Below are 17,810 nucleotides of genomic sequence, written 5' to 3' on the forward strand. Positions count from 1 at the left end.
ATCACATTTCAGGAATGATATAGACAAGTTGGAGTGTGTCCATAAGGGAATGACTAGAATGATCAAAGGATGACAGAAAATTTCATATGAAGATTGGTTGGAGGAACTGGAAATGTTCAACTACAGATGAAAAGACTTAGAAGAAGAAATATGATAATTACCTTCTACTAGTTGAAAGGCTGATAGGCAGAAGGATTAGATTTTTTCTGCTTCTCTCTGAAGGGCAGAACAAGGAGCAATGGTTGGAGGTGGAAATTAATCTTGGCACGAGGAAAAATCTTCCTAACAGAGCTATCCAAAAACATCGTTGATTCTCCTTTATTAAAGGCCCTCAGAGACTGGGTGACTATTTATTGGGAATCTTATAGAAGTCATTCTTGGTTTTGTATGAGATTAAATTAAGTGGTTTCTTAGGTCCCTTCCAACTCTTAGCTAGAATCTGAGATTCCTTTCTCCCTCATGAATAAACTTTTAAAAAAATACTTATGTGCTACATGTGTTGGCAGAGAGGAAGAAGGAAAAAGAGGAAAAGAGTTCTCAAGCTAGAAAAAAATGATAGTTGGAAGGTGAAAGGAAAACAAATGATAAGAAATCAAGATATGAGCAGATTACAGAGACTAACAATTGCTTGGCATTCATGGAGACCATCTGTACAAAGCCTGAACTAAGCATCTGTATGTTTATAGATCAAGTGAGAACCTAGGTTTCTTAACCTATAGTGGTCCAGATCTTGTTTTTAACTATTTTCCCCAAGTATTGAGGGTCTGTAGTCCTAGGAAGATTGCATATGCCTTCTCCTTTCCCTATTCACTGAGACCCTTCCGGCTAAGGCTGTTATTAATCTATTTAAAACACCCCCCCCCAAAAGAGTGAGAATGAATGATAATACATTTAATTCTCTCTGGGGACACTTTTGTTTCCCCAAAAAAGAGTTTGCTAGCAGAGAATCTCAGAGTTAGCAAGGTCTCAAAAGTCACCTCATCCAACCCCCATCAAATGATCTACAGCATCCCAGACAAGTGGTCCTCCAGCCTGTTATTCTAAATCCATATGAATCTCCAATTAATGGACTATCTGGAGAGTATGTCTGAATAGGGAAATATTCCTTTCCTCCTTGCCTACTTCAGGCATCTGGTTTATTTCCAACCATTCAAACCAGAAAGTAAAATAAATGGAATTCATGTCATTTAGTAACATGCAGGCTTCAAACTCTCTCCTGCCTTTCCTCACCTTTGCAAGTGACTCTGAACCTCCTTGGGTCTCAGAGCCATCACTTGGGCCTCAGGGTGCGTACAGCTAGTATTTAACATCAGGAAGGAGCATTAGGGGATGCAGAAAATCTTCTCCTTGTGTATGCAGTTCATTTCCTTAGCTAGACTATAAGATCCTAGAGGGAAAGAACCTTAGAAACTTTGTCCAGTGGATTCCCCACAGCACCTAGCACAAGCTAACAGAACAGGTGACTGGGGAATAATCTTTTTTGTTCTGTGCCCTTACTCCCAAATCCATAGCACACAGTACAGGGACCTACAAATATCAGAGGCTTAGGCAACATCTTCGAAGAATGATGAGTTGTCCCTCATGTACAGAGGTGATACTGACTGACTTGTTCCGAGAGGACTTGGCTTTGAATGCTGTGTCTCTAATAGCAGGGACAAGCAAGCATTGAATCTTTCATACTTTATTGCTGGGTTCCAATAAGACCCATTTGCAAAGCAACTGACCAGGGTTAAGTGTATAACATAGGCATCAAGCTAGAAGCAGCCATAAAATAATGTCTTTCTAAGTGAGTATGTCTGATCATGTGTCCTATCTTCCAAAGTTATGTTGAAATGATTAAGATTTCCAACTAGCTTCCATTATGCTCCTTTCCCCCTTCCATCAACATGGACAGTGACAATTGATCATACACTAAGTGCTTTTGCAAAGAACATAGTTAAGTTCACCAGTAAATAGGATCTCTTTTCTCGATTCACTTTACCCATATGGCTATAAGAATACACAACTTAGAGAATCACTGTGGCCTAAGAAAAATAATAACATTATTCCTAGGTATAGCACAGTCCTGGATGCTTTGTCATAAGTAATTTACCTAAATTTATCCCTAGCTAGCATATGGCAAAACCTCACAACTTTGTTAATGGAAACCTGGTGATCCATAACACTTGTGGTAGACATCTGCTCGGGGGTAATACAGTATTAATGTTAATATCAATGATCGATCAGCAGATTTGCAAGAAAGGCATAAAGTATTTAATTATAATTGCATTGGGAATAGCTATGTAATGGTAGCGACATTTGAATAGGTCACATCCAGCCCTCACCCCTGTTATGTTGTTCTATATTAAATGCCATTCACTTTAAGTGCTAGAAACCTTTCTAAAGTGGTGAGAATATAATACACCGGGCAAATTGAAAAATGTCCCTTCACTTTTAGAAACATGATTGATATCCTTTGCAAAACAAATGTTAGCACCTATCTGTATACAAATTCCCATAACTGCATGTTCTGACAACCCCAAACACACCTTCCTGACTAGGCAGCTTGAATGACTGGCTGGTTTACAAATTTGTTAGCTATAGTGAGTTCATAATCCTATTGGAAAGCCATTTTTTTGCTGACTTCTCTCCTTCCAAAGCAGCTAGTACCTACTGTATCCAAATGTTTACATAGCCGGGTTTACATATCCCAAGAGTTCTACCCTAAACCAGTTTTCACTGGTGAGAGAAAGAAGCCAATTAACTATGAGCACAACGGATATAAAGTAAATTATATTTGCTCCATTGGCAACAGAAAAATATATTTCCAAACACTCCGTATATATTCGTTTCCAGTACAGACTACATCGCATTGTCACCATCCTGCTTATATATAGCATAATTAAAAATAATGTTTTTGGCAAGACAGCAACTCAGATATAAATATAGCTATGCGTACATTGGAGTGCAGACATTAAAAAAACTCACAAGACACACATACACATACACCCATCATCGTTCTGACAACATGAAAATGTCACATGATCATTGAAAAATATTCTCAGGAACTTGGAAGGCAGGTGGTGGGGAGCTTTTTTGGTGGTATTCTTCTTATTGTTGGCCCTCTTATATATATATATATATATACATATATATATATATATATACACATACATATATATATATATCCATAGTTCTTGCTGCTTTTCTAAGAAAGAACTCTCCAGTGGAGTGTGGAGAAACACTTGTTTTTGCTAAGGTAGAAGCCAGCAAGATGTTGGGGCTTGGGGTGGGGGTTGGAAAGGCAGTACAGCAGAAACATCAGTAACAATTTTGAACATAAAAAAGACAAGAGCATGCATTTTCACAATATTTATAAATGCCACTGGTGATCTTTCCTCATCTGAAAATATACAGGAGTATGTTAAGTGTCTATATACAGTATGAATAACTTAATGAATCGTTAGACCTCCCATCTCAAAATTCAAGCCATCTCTAAGACTATCTTTTAGTTGGTTTGGGTTTATCCTTGTCAAGTTGCACATGTTCATTTACCTTGAGTTCCTTTTCCTAAAAACTGGATTTGCTTTAGAAATTTTGTCTCAAGAAGTAGTCCGTCTATATGTGTTTATTTGAGATACTAACCTACAGTTGTTACCTTGCAAATCATGTCTAGGGTAATCCATGATAACCTTCAAATTAAGTTGTGGATAGCAAACAGTTCTGTAAAGATGTGTTTGATAAAAGAAATGCTGAATGATCAAATAGTTTCATGTGTATGATTGTATTTTTCTAAATGCTCATCTCCCACAGTAATGAAATAATTTACATTTCAAGTGGTGCATACCATCATAATATTGATATCTATAATTGTGCCAGTCTCTGATTATCCATGTCACCAAAATGGGAAAGACATTTATTCACTACCATTTTGGTGACTGATAGCAGGTGGGATCAATGAATTTACCACTTCGAGCAAGGGGGTAGAAATAACTCCATTCCAGTGTTTTGTCAATGCCTAAAATTCCAAGCCCACTTCTATCTCCTTTGGACAAGCTTGCGAAATTTCCTAAGCCATCACAATAACATAAGAAGATATTCTCTTTGCAGATGGGTTAGGGCATATCAACTTAGGTCTTATCACATCACCCACCAGCACTGACCAAAGTAAATAATATTAAGATATAACCTTTACAGGGTAAATTGAAATCACACATTACTGTTTGGAGTTTATATAACTCTCATCCAATTACGTAAACAGCTTTCAAGAGATTTTGTTAGGGAATGGAGTTACGAGCAGCCACGCTAAGAATTAGAATAACTGAATCAAATGTTGTCCCAATTGTTTTTTTTTAAAGGAAAACAGTGACCATAGGCTAACCTGTCTAGCAGAGCCATGCCTTTGTAATCCTGGTACCTAACACAGTGCCTGGCACATTTTTGTTGAATTGAACCGAATTGAATCGATCCGTTGTACAGGTTCCTCCACAGGTGGGCATCTTTTAAGGAACAAAGTCAGTTTCACATTTGCATTTTTCATGAGATCAAAATTTTCTCCCCTCCCCCAACCAATGGATTAAACATTAAGAACAAACTGACAAAATCAAGCTCTTGGTTTTGATGGAACTGCTCAGCTTTTGCATGAAAGGTTGGCTTGATTGTACCCTTCCAGCAGATGACATGGGAAAGAGGCACAGGAATCTTACTAACTGACATCTGGGGGTTACAGAGTAGTCCCAGAATGTACTCCATTGTAGGACTGTCTCACATTGTCCAAAACTGGAGGTTAATTTGTTGAGGCTCCAGTAGATGACATTTATTATCTTGGGTACTGAAGGGCGATCTTAGGGCAGGCAAAGGATCAGGTGATGAAAGGATGTAATCGATGCTAAATTTAATTTCTGAGTCAGATTTTCCAAGAGGAGCACTGCTTATGTTCTGTTGACTGGAGAGGCCATTTGGAAAGAATGGCGAAGGGTCTAGGTGAGGGGCTCTGAATTCGTGTTTCTTAGTTGTGCCTTCATTCAGGTGGGTGCCCTCTGAACATGAATCCATCGTGGGCAGCTCTGGGGTGGAAGGTCCCATAGTTCCACCTGACTTCGGCTCTTTGGGTTCCCTTTTCATATTTCTCCTTCTACGTCTCCTCCGATAATTCCCATTTTCAAAAAGATCCAGCATGGACTCACATCCAGAAGCGAAAGTCCAATAGTTTCCCTTCCCCTTCTCATTCCCTTCCATCCTGGGGACCTGGATTTGTGAGAAAGGCAGTTAGTGCAGTGTGGGTATGGTTCACAGATGCTGGCACTTTGCATCTGTGTTCATTTAAAGTCACGATTGGTATAAACATACAAGTCATTGAAATCATGCCTCCCCCTCCACACCCCCTAAATTGTGCAATTCCTAGGTAAAGTAACAACAACATTAACAACAAAAACCAACTCTGGTTAACTGGGTATACATTAATGGAAATCAGACAAGAAGACCCTTAACTTTTCAACAGCTGGGAAGGAGAGAGCTCTTAATTATCTAGAGCACAATCATAGGATTTCTCAAGAGTACCCCCCTCCCCTTGGGTTTCAACAAGAATATTTAAGACAGATGTTTCCTAGATAGAAAGTCATCTCAGGGCTGCGGCTGCTGCTGCCGAATAACGGGCCTGTGCGAAGAGACTGATTAATCTTCTTACCTTTACAAAACAACTGTTAAGGGATAGGTTATGCCTAATGGAGTTTTGCCAGGCTCTTTGGTTTGATCTGTAGTAAGGGAATTTCTTCATTATAAAGTCATAAATGCCAGACAGCGTCACTTTATTGGCAGGGCTTTGCTGGATGGCCATTGCAATCAAGGCAATGTAGCTGGAAAAGAAACTCAGGGTTAAGCCATTGCCTGGGATAAAGCACTAAGTAGCCAGAGGGGCGCCTCTCTGCTCTCCAGACGCGCTGCGTTACTATGGGTTTGGTGGAGTATCAGTCCTGCAAAAAAGTCTCCTCCACTGTTCCCGCTGAGACCCCCTCACTTGTAGAACAAACGTGTTCCAAGGGAAGCTGCGGGTTGCATCTTCCACTGAGTGACCCTGCCGCTATTCAGACTTCCCTAGTGTCCTCCAAGTGCCAACGTTTGCCTTCAGGGACCCTGGCGCATCCGACCTACGCTCCTGCCCCCGTGCCTTGGCGACCCCCTACCGCCTACTACCAATGCCTGGGGAGCACCGATTCTTTTCTCTAGCTTCTGGCCAGCCGAGCTCTCCCAGCCCCAGGATCCCACTAGCACCTTCTCCGACCCAGACCTGGGAAGAACTTGGGGGTGTCCCTTTCCTGGCTCCCTCCCCCACCCCCCATCATTAATACCACCTTGCCCCAGAGCCGAAGACTTCGATGAAAACTTCTCGGCTACCTGTAAGCTGGGCGGCTGAGTTTCTTCTCCTCGTCTGAGCTGCAGGCAGGGTAGTCATCACCGTCATAGTTGAAACAGTTGTAAGGATACTGCGTGTTATCGAACATCTTTCTCGCAGCCGGGCTCAGCTCAGCTCAGGCAGGGTGCAAGAGCTGGTGTGGGGATCTCCCTTAGCGCCTCGTCCCTCTCCTCCCCCTTCTTCCCTCCCTCCTCCTCCTCCTTCTCCTCCTTCTTCTCCTCCGCCCTCACTCTCTCCCTCTCCCACTCACATACTCTCCCAGACCAGGGGTGGAGGTTGTTTTTGTAATTCTTGAATCCCAGAGTCTGTAGGGATATTTCTCTCTTTCTCCCCCCCCCCCCCGCGTGAGCACACACACACACACACACACACACACACACACACACTTTGTGTATGTGTCTGTGTGTACATCCAATCTGCTTATAGGGGAGGCAGCTAATAACTGATTAAATTGGTTACTTCTCTCCTGAACCTTTGAACCCCCTGGCTTGCACAGTCAGTAGCCATACTCAAGAGCCTTGGGTGGTCTGATGTAGAGGTGGAGGGGGGCCAGGCTCTCTTCCTTTTTTTTTTTTCTTTTTTTTGATCATCTCCATACACATCTATGACAAAAGGAAATAACACTGAGGTAAATAAATCATGGTTTAAGCTTGACTTTTGCAAATTCAAGTTTTAGGATCCATTCCCTCCAAACACATACCCTAGCCCCTTCTCCTCACCCCCTCTCCATCCTCTCCCTTCCCCCTGCTTGGCTAAGGAAACACTCACACATACCACTTACAGTCGGCAGACATTCCATCCAATAATGCCCATCTCCCAAGATATAATCTGTAATACAGCATAATAGACATAAATTGTATTTCCGTGACTAAAGGAAAAGCTATATGTTCAAAGAAGACAGAACAGAGAATCCGGGAGCCTACTGTCAAGCAGGAAAGCTAAGGGAAAATAGCTCCCGGCTGGAGAACTGCTTGTGTGGGCTTTGATCTGGGGGATGAATTAGAGTAATAGCCCTGTGTGTTGGCATCCAATACTGTAACAATTTAATAGTTTTTCTATGCTTCGGAGTGTTTTCCAACAAGTGATGTAAACCAAAGTCATAACAAAGGTTCGGGGACTTGAAAAAGGTGTATGCCACAAGATAATCAAATTATTCCAGGCCTGCTATTTCCCAGGGAAGCTGTAGAGTGGTGGGGAGTTTTTTTTTGGGGGGGGGAGGAAGTGGGGAACTAATATGGAAACAAACAAAAATATTCCTATAAAGTTTCTCAGAAGAAATTAAAAACGAGAATAGTATAAATGCTAGTGAAATGAAATTATTTCATGGATCTATCATAAGTTTAGAGGCTAAAGGGACATCTAACCCTCACATTGACAAATTAAGAAACTGAGGCCCACAGAGATAGAGTAATTTGAGTAGGATCAGACATTCTCAAAAAAATTGGGTCTGCTGTCCCTCAGAGCAGCATCCAGGAGATAATACCATGCTTCCTCTGTCTTTTTTACTGATTAACTGAAAGTATGTTAATGAGGGCAATGGAGAAAGAAGCAGGAGGTATGGAGCCTATGAGAGCAAAGGGTGCAAAACCGGGTGTAGGGGAGCCCCTTCCCTGGATGCCAGGAAGGAGTAGTAAAAAGGGGTAAATCTCCTGCTGTCTTATTTGGCCTTTGACTTCAAAATGTCCCTGTTGGTACAGACTGACAATTCAGATGCTGTCATCATAGTTCTGAACTACCTTGGGGACCCTCATCTTCATCAACTCTACAGCATTCTTTTAGGCAAATCTCCACATCTTTCTAAGCATGCTGTGTAGTCCATAAAAAAAAAGGAGTTATCATCCTGAACAATAGGGGGAGGAGGGAGAAGAGAAAAGCTATAAGGAAAAAATATGTAAAAGTATCATATATTGGATAAAGCATGGTAAAAATGCAAAGAACATTGGATTTTGAGTCATAAGACTTAGGTTCAAGGAGAGGTTATGCTACTCATTACCTGTATCACTTACCCACTCTGGACCTCAGTCTCCTCATCTGTAAAATAAAGGAGTTGGATTAGATGCCCTCTAAATTAAGCTCCCTTCCAATTTTAAAGTATTATCTAAATAGATATTTTAAAGAAGGGCCTAAATAATTTACAAAAGACAGCCACAAAAGTATTGGGACTCTTACTATGAACAAATCCCTAAAATAATGCAAACCTTCAGAGAACAAGTCATTTGCTGTCTGTGAGGCTTCGGAATATAAGGGCCTCCAATCCAAATCCCATAGAATTTCAAATATGGAAGCAGCACGTTCTTCCACATCCAAACAAGCTGCTCCTCAAACAGTAAGTCCCAGATAACAATGATTCCATATTTACTTAGAAGAAATTTTCAAGACCAACATGCAAATTCAATTTTAATCCTATTTTCCAAGTCAAATACCATGGCATCTCTCACTTGTAACACTGACCTCAACTTGGCAGAAGAAAAATAGTTGTGGCATATGCTTCTTGTATCAACAGTGCATTCCACTGAAGGGAAACACTTTTAGTCCTTGGATTCCTGATTGTGGTAGCCAAATGTGCAAGAGATGCAATTACAGCATGTGGTGCCTGACTGACCATCTACTGTGGGTTCTCTCCTGGGCATACTGTCTCCAGATTCATCTTTCCTGAGTATAATTTTCATCATGTAGCTGACCATGGCACTTCCATGTTCAAGAGTCTTCAATGGCTCCCTGTTGCTTCTGGGATCAGATATAATACATATTCCTTGGTTGACTAAATAAAATAAATGCCTCTAAATTTTTTTAATTAAAAAAAGAGACAAAATCTCACTGGTGACCCTTCTTTGGAAGCTTCCTGTTATGCTTTTATTGTCATGAATGAGATTATTTTGTGCTTTTCACAAATCCTATACAAATGATTAAGTGGGGGCAGCCACATAATAAATTTTTTTTCACATAATAAATTTTGCCTAGATGTGTCTCAAATGAATATGATGGGTAGAGACTTTTGATTTTGCTTTTATGTGTTATAAATCTGTACTTGATCCTTCAGAGATCAGAAAGAATGGCTTTTAGAAATAAAGGATTTCAAGGTCTTTGGGGTTATCAGTTGGGACCAGAATTTCTATGTCATATAAAGATGGTACTGATAAGAGTCATTTAAAAAGAAAAAAAACTTGAGGCATTGTTACTTCAAGTTTTCAATCAAATTAAAAAAAAACAGCAGCATGGACTTGGTTATTGGCAAAAACAGATTAAGAAATAAAGCTAAGTAAGCTTGGCCTTTTTTCTTGTGCAGTCATTCAATCACATCTGACTCTGTGACCCTGTTTGTGGCTTTCTTGGCAAAGATACAGGAATCGTTTACCATTTCCTCCTCCAGCTCATTTTACAGATGAGGAAACTGAGGCAAACAGGGTGAAGTGACTTGCCCAAGGTCACACAGCTAGCAAGCATCTGAGGTCAGAGTTGAACTCAGGAAGATGAATTATCCTAACTCCAGGCTCAGAGCTCTATCTACTGAGCCACCTACCTGCCTTAAATTGTCTTATAAAAACAATAATGATAATCCCTTAATAGTATATGGAATGGGACATGGAGCCCTGTTCATTTCCTTTCATTCTCTCTGGAATGTTTGCCTACAAAAGTCCTATGCACCTTTAACTAAAATAGGCTTCAAGGACATTAGGGCGATAATCCATGGTAGTCTAATACTGGTTTTTTGTTGTTTTTTTTAACCTCACAACTGGGGCATCAGTACCTTTACTTGGTCCAGTTTTAACATTGATTATTAGAGCAACTCCAAGGCTATGTGGTTTACTAACTCTCAGACTAATTTGTTTTTAGTCTGGGTTCAACTTAATTCACCGAAATATCAGTCATTCAGACTGATCTCTCCTGATCCTCTAGCTTCTTCTCTTGCTGCCTACAAACATGTCCAGATTTCCTAGGTCTTTAAAAAATACCCCAAACAAACCTGAATTGGAACAGACTATCCAAACTATCACCCTCTATCTCTCTTTTATCACAGGTAAATTCTATCTGTGTTCTTTGCCTCCCCTTCCGCACCTCTCACAATGCTCTTCAACCCTTTACATTCTGACTCCTCTCGCAATCACATAACAGAAATAACAGAAGTCACTTTCTCTATGGTCACCAATGATCTTTTTTTTTTTTTGGCTCAATCCAGTGACTTGCCCAATGTCCCACAGCTAGTAAGTGTCACAGGTCTGAGGTCAAATTTGAACTCAGGTCTTCCTGACTCCAAGACCCATGCTCTATTCACTGCACTACCTAGCTACCCCAGTGCAGTTTTCATCCTTCTTAATATATCTGTAGCTTTTGATGTTTTTTGACATCTTTTCTCCATACTGTCTCCTTTCTAAATGCTTATGACACTTCTCTTATTGTAGTTCTCCTCTTTGCTGTCTGAACAGTCCTTCTCAGGTCCTTTTCTAGAACATCAAGCATGTCCTGCCCTCTATTTATGGGTGTACCCTTAAGCTTTCCTCTTCCCTCTCAATTCTCTCTTGGTGGTATCATCTCTATACCAGTAACTCCCAAATGCCTATAGCCAGCCCTTGAGATCCAGGTCAATAACTCCAACTGCCTGTCAGACATCTCTACGTAAATGCCCCATGTCCTTCTCAAACTCTACTCAACATGGCCCAAACAGAACCGATTATGTCTCTCCCAGAATCCTGCCATCCTTCTAACTTTCTTGCTTCTGCTTAGGGCATCATCATTCTTTCAGCCACACACATTCACAACTTGTGAGTCATGCTCAACTATTCACTCTCACTTAACCCCCACCAACAGTCAAACCACAGGCAATTGTTGCCCATTCTATCTCCAAAACACTTCTTGCCTCTTTCCCCTTCTTAATGATGGGGTACATGCTCTGGGAACCCCCTTGAACTCTCCTTATCTTCCCACTTGATCCAGCATTTGCTTGAGGCCATAAGACTTTCATTATGGCTAAGCCCAAATCTCTGTTACCCTTAACCTAGCCTAGCCTTCCATTGTCTGTTACCTCCAGATAGCTTCCACCTACTTCCCCACCCTTGATCCTATCAAAATTCCATTCTCTTGGTTCCTGGCTCCGGACCTCTAGGCACCCCAGTCTACTGGCCACTAGGTCAAGATCCTCCCTGGACCCCTCCTTCTGTAACCCCAGACTACTTGGCCACACCTAGATCCCTCCCTCAGTCTTTAAGATCCATCTGGGCCTCCCTGAAGGTCCTCAGACTACTTAACCACCTCTAGATCTGTCCCACAGTCTTTCTGTATATAAGATTCACCTAGGCCTCCATGAAGGTGCTTAGATTCATTTGGGCCCCCTTGCCAATACACTCATCACAAATGCTCAGATTCCTTAAGAGTCTACCCAATATAGTGGACCTTTAATAAACTTTGTTTTTCTTTGGTTGAAAGAAGGCTTGGTTTGAATTCATTCAGGCAGGACTCATGTTGCTATTTTGGGGTACCAGCACCACTAAACCTCAACATTTCCACGAACAAAACTATCACTCTGATAAGTTAGACCCTCACCACCTCTTGCCTAGACTATTTCAATAGCCTCTCTTTTTTCCATCATTTCTCTGTTCTAAATCATCTTTTAACCAGCTGTCAAGTTGATATTCCTAAAGCACAGGTCTGATCATGTCACAGATCCTCAAGAAACTTCCGTGGTTCCCAAATGCCTCCAGAACAAAATACAAAATTCAAGTGTCTGGAATTTGAAGTCCTTTACAATTATCTGTCTTAGTAGGTTAATTACACTGTACTCCCCTTCACACATTCAAGCAAACTGGCACATTTGTGCTTCCCCTTGTACTGCATTCCATCTCTTGCTTCTCTCTCTCTCTCTCTCTCTCTCTGTCTCTCTGTCTCTCTCTCTGTCTCTCTGTTTCTCTCTCTCTCTGTCTCTCTCTGTTTCTCTCTCTCTCTGTCTCTCTCTTAATCTGATCTGCAAATGCTGTTCTGCTGTTGATTGCCATAGTGACTAGATTGCCAATTATTGTTGTGGGTATGCTGTTACTAAGTACCTCATAGTAAAATATACTATTAGTAAAGTATCCTATGATTAAATACCATTACAAGGAAAGGTCTCATGTAACAAAGGTGTTTCCACATCCCACTGGATGATCCCTAGTAAAGGTGCCTTGTATACCCCAACTTAGGGCAGCTTAGGTAGCACAGTGGATAGAGTGCTAGGCCTAAAGTCAAGAAGACTTATCTTCTCGAGTTCAAATCCAGTCTCAGATACTTACTCGCTGTGTGACTCTGGGTAAGTCACTTCACCCTGTTTATCTTGGCTTCCTCATCTTATAAAATGAGCTGGAGAAGGCAATAACAGACCACCCCAGTATCTTTGCCAAGAAAACCCAAATGGGGTCATGAAGAGTAAGATATGGCTGAAAAATTAATGAACAACAACATTTTCATCATTTATAGTGATCTCAAGGATTCCTGGGGAGAAATTGACCTTGTTGTGGGCATCACCTGGAACCAAGGGGCGAGGTGAGAGAAAAGAACACCATTGCATAAGACCAAGAAATAGAAAGAAGAGGAAACTGAAGGCTTCCTCTCCATAGCTTACAAAGATCAACAGAGCTGATCAGGGTTTGGAGTATATGCCAACACAATACTATTGTATCACATGTTGACTGGTCAATACATTTGTGCTAAGTCTTTATGTCATAACACACTCAACCTATTCCAAATCCCCAGGGTTGTGACTACAGAAGGGGCAAGGATTAAACCAGGGGTGGGAAACCTGAGACCTCAAGGTCACATGTGACCCTCTAGGTCCGCAAATGCGGCCCTTTGACTGAATTCAAACTCCAGAATGTTCTGTGAAGCTTGAATTCAGTCAAAGGGCTGTACTTGGGGGGACCTACAGGGTCACACGTAGTTGAGGCTACAGGTTCCCCACCCCTGGATTAAACCAACCTCCACTTTGTGGATCCTCCCTCTCCCTCTTTCACCATTATCTGCTCCTTTGGTTCCCCTTCATCATCATTTGCTCTCAAGAAAGAACAGAATATGATAAAACCCCTCTGTTCCTCCTTTTTTTTTTCTTTTTGGAGGGCAGTTGGGGTTAAGTGACTTGCCCAAAGTCACACAACTAGTAAGTGTGTCAAGTGTCTGAGGCCAGATTTGAACTCAAGTCCAGGGCCGGTGTTCTATTCACTGAGACACTGAGCTGCCCACCTCTGTTCCTCCTTCTAAGGAATTTTCAATTAAAACCTCTTCTCCCTGTAGACCAAAAGACTCCTTTCCTGGTAAAGAAATTGAATCTATTCATCAGTAAGGAAGGAACTTTGAGGGAATGATCCATTTTCGTAGATCTAGAAACCATTGCTCTAGGCAGCTGCCTACTCTGCCTCTAGAAAAGGGACACAAGGAATCCTCTCACTCAAATCGAAGGCCATCTGCAGATGAGTCAATCAATCCATCAATCACCAATCAACAAGCATTTATGAAAGTGTCTAGTAGGGGCCATGTACTGTGGTATAAGCTAGGAATATAAAGATAAAAAGGAAATATTTCCTGCCTTCATGGAGTTTACAGTCTATCAGAGGAGACAAGGTATTTACCTTATAGTCATATAAGTGCATACAAAATAAATACAAGTTGATCTTAAGAGAGAAGCATTGACAGCTGAGTGGGATCAGGAAAGGTCTCGTATAGGAACAGAAGCATGCTGGAGACAGTTTGAACCAACTTATAAGAGCTGACTGTTAAATTTTCAGTGTAAACATTTATATCTTGGAAAATGGCAAACACTACAAATCAGGGCTTGTTTGATTTTTAAACTATTTTTGTTTATTTGTCTACTTTAGATTTAATCTTAGACAAAGCCTTGGATTGGGGGAAGAGAGGGAGGGAGGAAGAGAATTCAGAAGCCAATTTTTCTTTTTAATGAATGTTAAGAATAAATAAATGATAAATTTACTTTTTTTTTAAAAGAAGGTGACAAAGGGGTGGCCAGGTGGCTCAGCTAGTAAGAGCACCAGCTCCAGTGTCGGGATGACCTGGGGATCAAATCTGGGCTCAGATACTTAGCATCACACCCAGAAATAACTGGCGTGACACATTGAGCAAGTTACTTAACCGATTGCTTAAAAAAAAAAAAAAGAAGGTGACAAAGAAAATGTTAATAATGCAAATTAAAGTAAAAGTGGTCTGTCATACATATACACACATATTTTTCTAGAGAGCAGGTTGTTAAATATTTACCAGCATTTACTTTCTACATACACCCTTGTGTAGAAAGTCACATGTAGGCTAAGATTTTAAGGAAATTAGAAATTCAAAGAGGTAGAGATGCAGAAAGGACAGATTCCAGACAGAAAGAGACAGACTGCAAAGGCACAGAGATGGGAGATGGAAAATTATATATGAGGAAAAGCAGGGTGGTCGATTTGGTTGGGCCATAACATGTATGAAGAGGAATAAGGCATAATAAGCATAGTTTTGAAGGGCATAGCCACCATTGATAAAAGGAGAATAATGTCATGCCTTAACAATGCTGGGACCAAGACAAATGGACAGTAAATAAATGGTCACTGGCTTCTGTTGCCAGGGAGGATTAGAAGCTATTCTAAAGTGTGGCCAAAAATGGATCCATTCTCTTTTCATTATTTCCTTTTCCTTTAGTGAAGTCCCCTCTCATTTGCCATGAGTTACCATTGATTCAGCCTGGGTTGGGTTGTTTTAATTGCTTTTTTCTTTCCCCATAGACTCCAAGACATCAAGGGCAGCATGTCTTTTGTGACTGTGAAGGTTAAATGGTTGCATGTGTACTCTCTTTCTTCTACTTTATGGACCAAATTCAAGGGTAATAATGGAAAACTCATTTCACTGTGGATGAAGAAAATTACCTACAGTGAAAGCTGACATATAATCAGGCATAGGAAGGCAGGGATGGTGAAGAGTAAAAATCATTTTCATGAACAAAGTTGAAAAAGAAAATACCAAACTGAAATAGAAAGACATTCAACATGGGATAGAATATGCTCATTTCCAGGCATGGTCATAAATGCAAGATGTTAAGGACTAAAGTGAATTTGAAGATCATTTAATGTAATCCCCTCATAAAACAGAAGCAGGAAACTGAGGTCTAACTGGTTGGTGGCAGAGCTAGAACCCAAGTCTTCTAAATCTTAGTCTAAGACTGTTTTCTACATTGTTCTGTTAGACCTGACTGCTGCAGTCTAGGGAGAGGGCTGGGATTACAGGGAGGGATGGGGGCATGAAAGTAGGAAAAACATCTGGGTCTAGTCATTCTAATGTATTGCTTCTCTGTAGCTGGGGATGACAGAGGACCCAAAGCCAATCAAGGCTTACTCTGAAAACTAGGGGCTAGGAAATTCTACTGTGAAGAGTAATAATGTATAAAATTTAAAAAAAGAGTAATAAATAACAAGTTTAGCAGCCTCAGTTTCCCTCTAGGTTAAATGTAATGTCTTTTGAGGCAGAAACTCCCTAAATAAAAGATTCTAATTGATAACTAGATCTTGAAATTTTGTCCAGTAAATCTACAATCCACTTCTCATTGTCCTAAATCCTTCTCTGCTGTAGCAGGTGGAGAGTTCCAAGTTTTCTTTGGGCAACTTCTGTGTTAACCAGTACCCACACTCTACAAGCAATGACCCTCCTTCTATGACTTTTCATAATCCACATTTTTTGTAGTTTCCAGTCTTTTCCTGCTCTCAGATTAAAATTTCTCTCTTCTGGGCCCCCATTTACTCAACTATGACATTAGTGAACACAGAAAAAACACAAGAAACAGATAAATGAATCCTTAAGATGTTGATAGCTGAAGATAAGTTAATATGTCAACCATTCTCGGTGGTATTTGTATTTTGAAAGAGAATTCCGGGATTAAGATAGTATCTTAATCCTAGTGGAATTCTTCACTAATAATGGGAAATTTGGGACAGGGGATGATTTTGTTATTTGTTGTTTTTGTTCAGTCATTTCAGTTATGTCTGACTCTTTATGACCCCATTTGGGGTTTTCTTGGAAAAAAACCATTTTCTTCTCTAGATCATTTTACATATGAAGAAACTGAGGCAAATGGGATTAAGTGGCTTGCCCAGGGTCATACAATTAGTAAGTATATGAAGGAATGCTTTGGTGACTCTCAAATTGCAGTTTCTGAGTGATTACTTACTATGACTGCTAATATGAGCTATCATGATTTGGACCCTACTTCTGCTTCCTATAGTTAAATATAATACCACAGAGATCAGGTAAGAGGAAGCCTATACTGCTCAGAGCATTAGGCAGTAGGTATGTTCCTGTCCCATCAGGAATGACATTTCCCATGATGCCCCAGGTCCCAGGAGTTGGGCCTGATAGAAAGGCATTGAACTGTTCTGATAGTAATACAATGTCATCAATTAGAAACTAGGATGTGCTGGTAAATGTTTAACAATCAGGTCATGTGTATGTGTGTGTATACATATATACATGTATGTTCAAATTTCATCTGCATTAACATTTTTTCAATTACTTTCTTAAATCAGTTAGCAAAACAATAAATAAATTAACAAATCAGGCCTTATTTGTTCAGTTTGCTCATTTCCAAGATGTAAAATGATCACATTGAAAATTTAAGAATCAACTCTCATGAGCCTGTAAGCAGTGACTTCAGCACACCCTTAGTTCGAAAGTAGGAAAAGACTGGATGAATATTAGAGATATACAAAGGCATACCCTAATTCATGGAGTGACCAGAACCAAAGCTAAAGACTGACTAGTAACAAATGTTAGCTGCTGACCAAGTTATGAAGAATATAAAACCATGAATGGATTGGTCAAACTTCCATCTGTGAGCAGGACAGAGAGGAGAGTTGCAGAGACTAATATAGTTACAATTGACAGAGAATGATAGCTAAGACCTAGAACTGTCAGGGTTCACAACAGCAAAGACCATTATAATTCTTTTCCCTAGTTTGCAGGTGGGAACAGAGAAGAGAAAGCTTCCTCTCATACTATGCTGAGGAAGAATGTCTTTACCTGGAGAATAGTTGTTGGGATACCCCTAACTTTTTTTAAAATTTCCTTTTCCATTTCAATTAAATATTTTTGCTTATTTGATGCTTTTCTTTGCCAAGGGTTCTGTTAGCGCTGTAATAAGTGAGTTTTTAGTCCCAAGTTAAATTCAAAGACCCCCAGTTTCATACTGAGATGGGGGCTAACACCACATGCCATATGCTAATAAAAAAATTCCCCTTCCACATAAACCTAGGCTTGTTAGGGCCTTGTGTTGGCTGACTTGTTCACAGCACATCTGCAAATAAGAAGGACCTGAAGAAGTCACTTGGTCCATTTCCCTGTGTGATATGTAGCACTGGACTGAGAATCATGAAACCAATCTCAGTTTTAATCCAATTTTTGCCACTTTCTCTGTGAAAAT

The 17,810-nt window shown here is 40.5% G+C and overlaps 1 protein-coding gene across 1 annotated transcript; it reads right to left on the minus strand.

Annotated features, from left to right (window-relative positions):
* Nucleotides 1-2,349: 2,349 nt before the first annotated feature.
* On the minus strand, nt 2,350-6,616 carry FOXL3 (forkhead box L3). Its single transcript, XM_069085389.1, has 3 exons — nt 6,373-6,616; nt 5,666-5,834; nt 2,350-5,226 (listed from the first exon to the last, which is right to left on the minus strand). The coding sequence occupies exons 1-3, from the start codon at nt 6,477-6,479 to the stop codon at nt 4,744-4,746; spliced, it is 759 nt and encodes a 252-aa protein (XP_068941490.1). The 5' UTR covers nt 6,480-6,616; the 3' UTR covers nt 2,350-4,743.
* Nucleotides 6,617-17,810: the final 11,194 nt, after the last annotated feature.

The sequence above is a fragment of the Petaurus breviceps genome, unplaced genomic scaffold (genome assembly GCF_028583685.1).
Source record: "Petaurus breviceps papuanus isolate PSGF00001 unplaced genomic scaffold, PetGlider_PUasm1.0 175, whole genome shotgun sequence".
Lineage (NCBI taxonomy): Eukaryota > Metazoa > Chordata > Mammalia > Diprotodontia > Petauridae > Petaurus > Petaurus breviceps.

What these genes read in the sequence shown, in the direction of transcription:
- FOXL3 (XM_069085389.1), bottom strand. Translation starts at nt 6,479, where the DNA reads ATGTTCGATAACACGCAGTATCCTTACAACTGTTTCAACTATGACGGT. An exon ending in CTCAGCCGCCCAGCTTACAG is followed by an intron (nt 5,835 to 6,372) that starts GTAGCCGAGAAG and finishes TTTCTTTTCCAG; the next exon opens with CTACATTGCCTTGATTGCAA. An exon ending in TTAACAGTTGTTTTGTAAAG is followed by an intron (nt 5,227 to 5,665) that starts GTAAGAAGATTA and finishes TCACAAATCCAG; the next exon opens with GTCCCCAGGATGGAAGGGAA.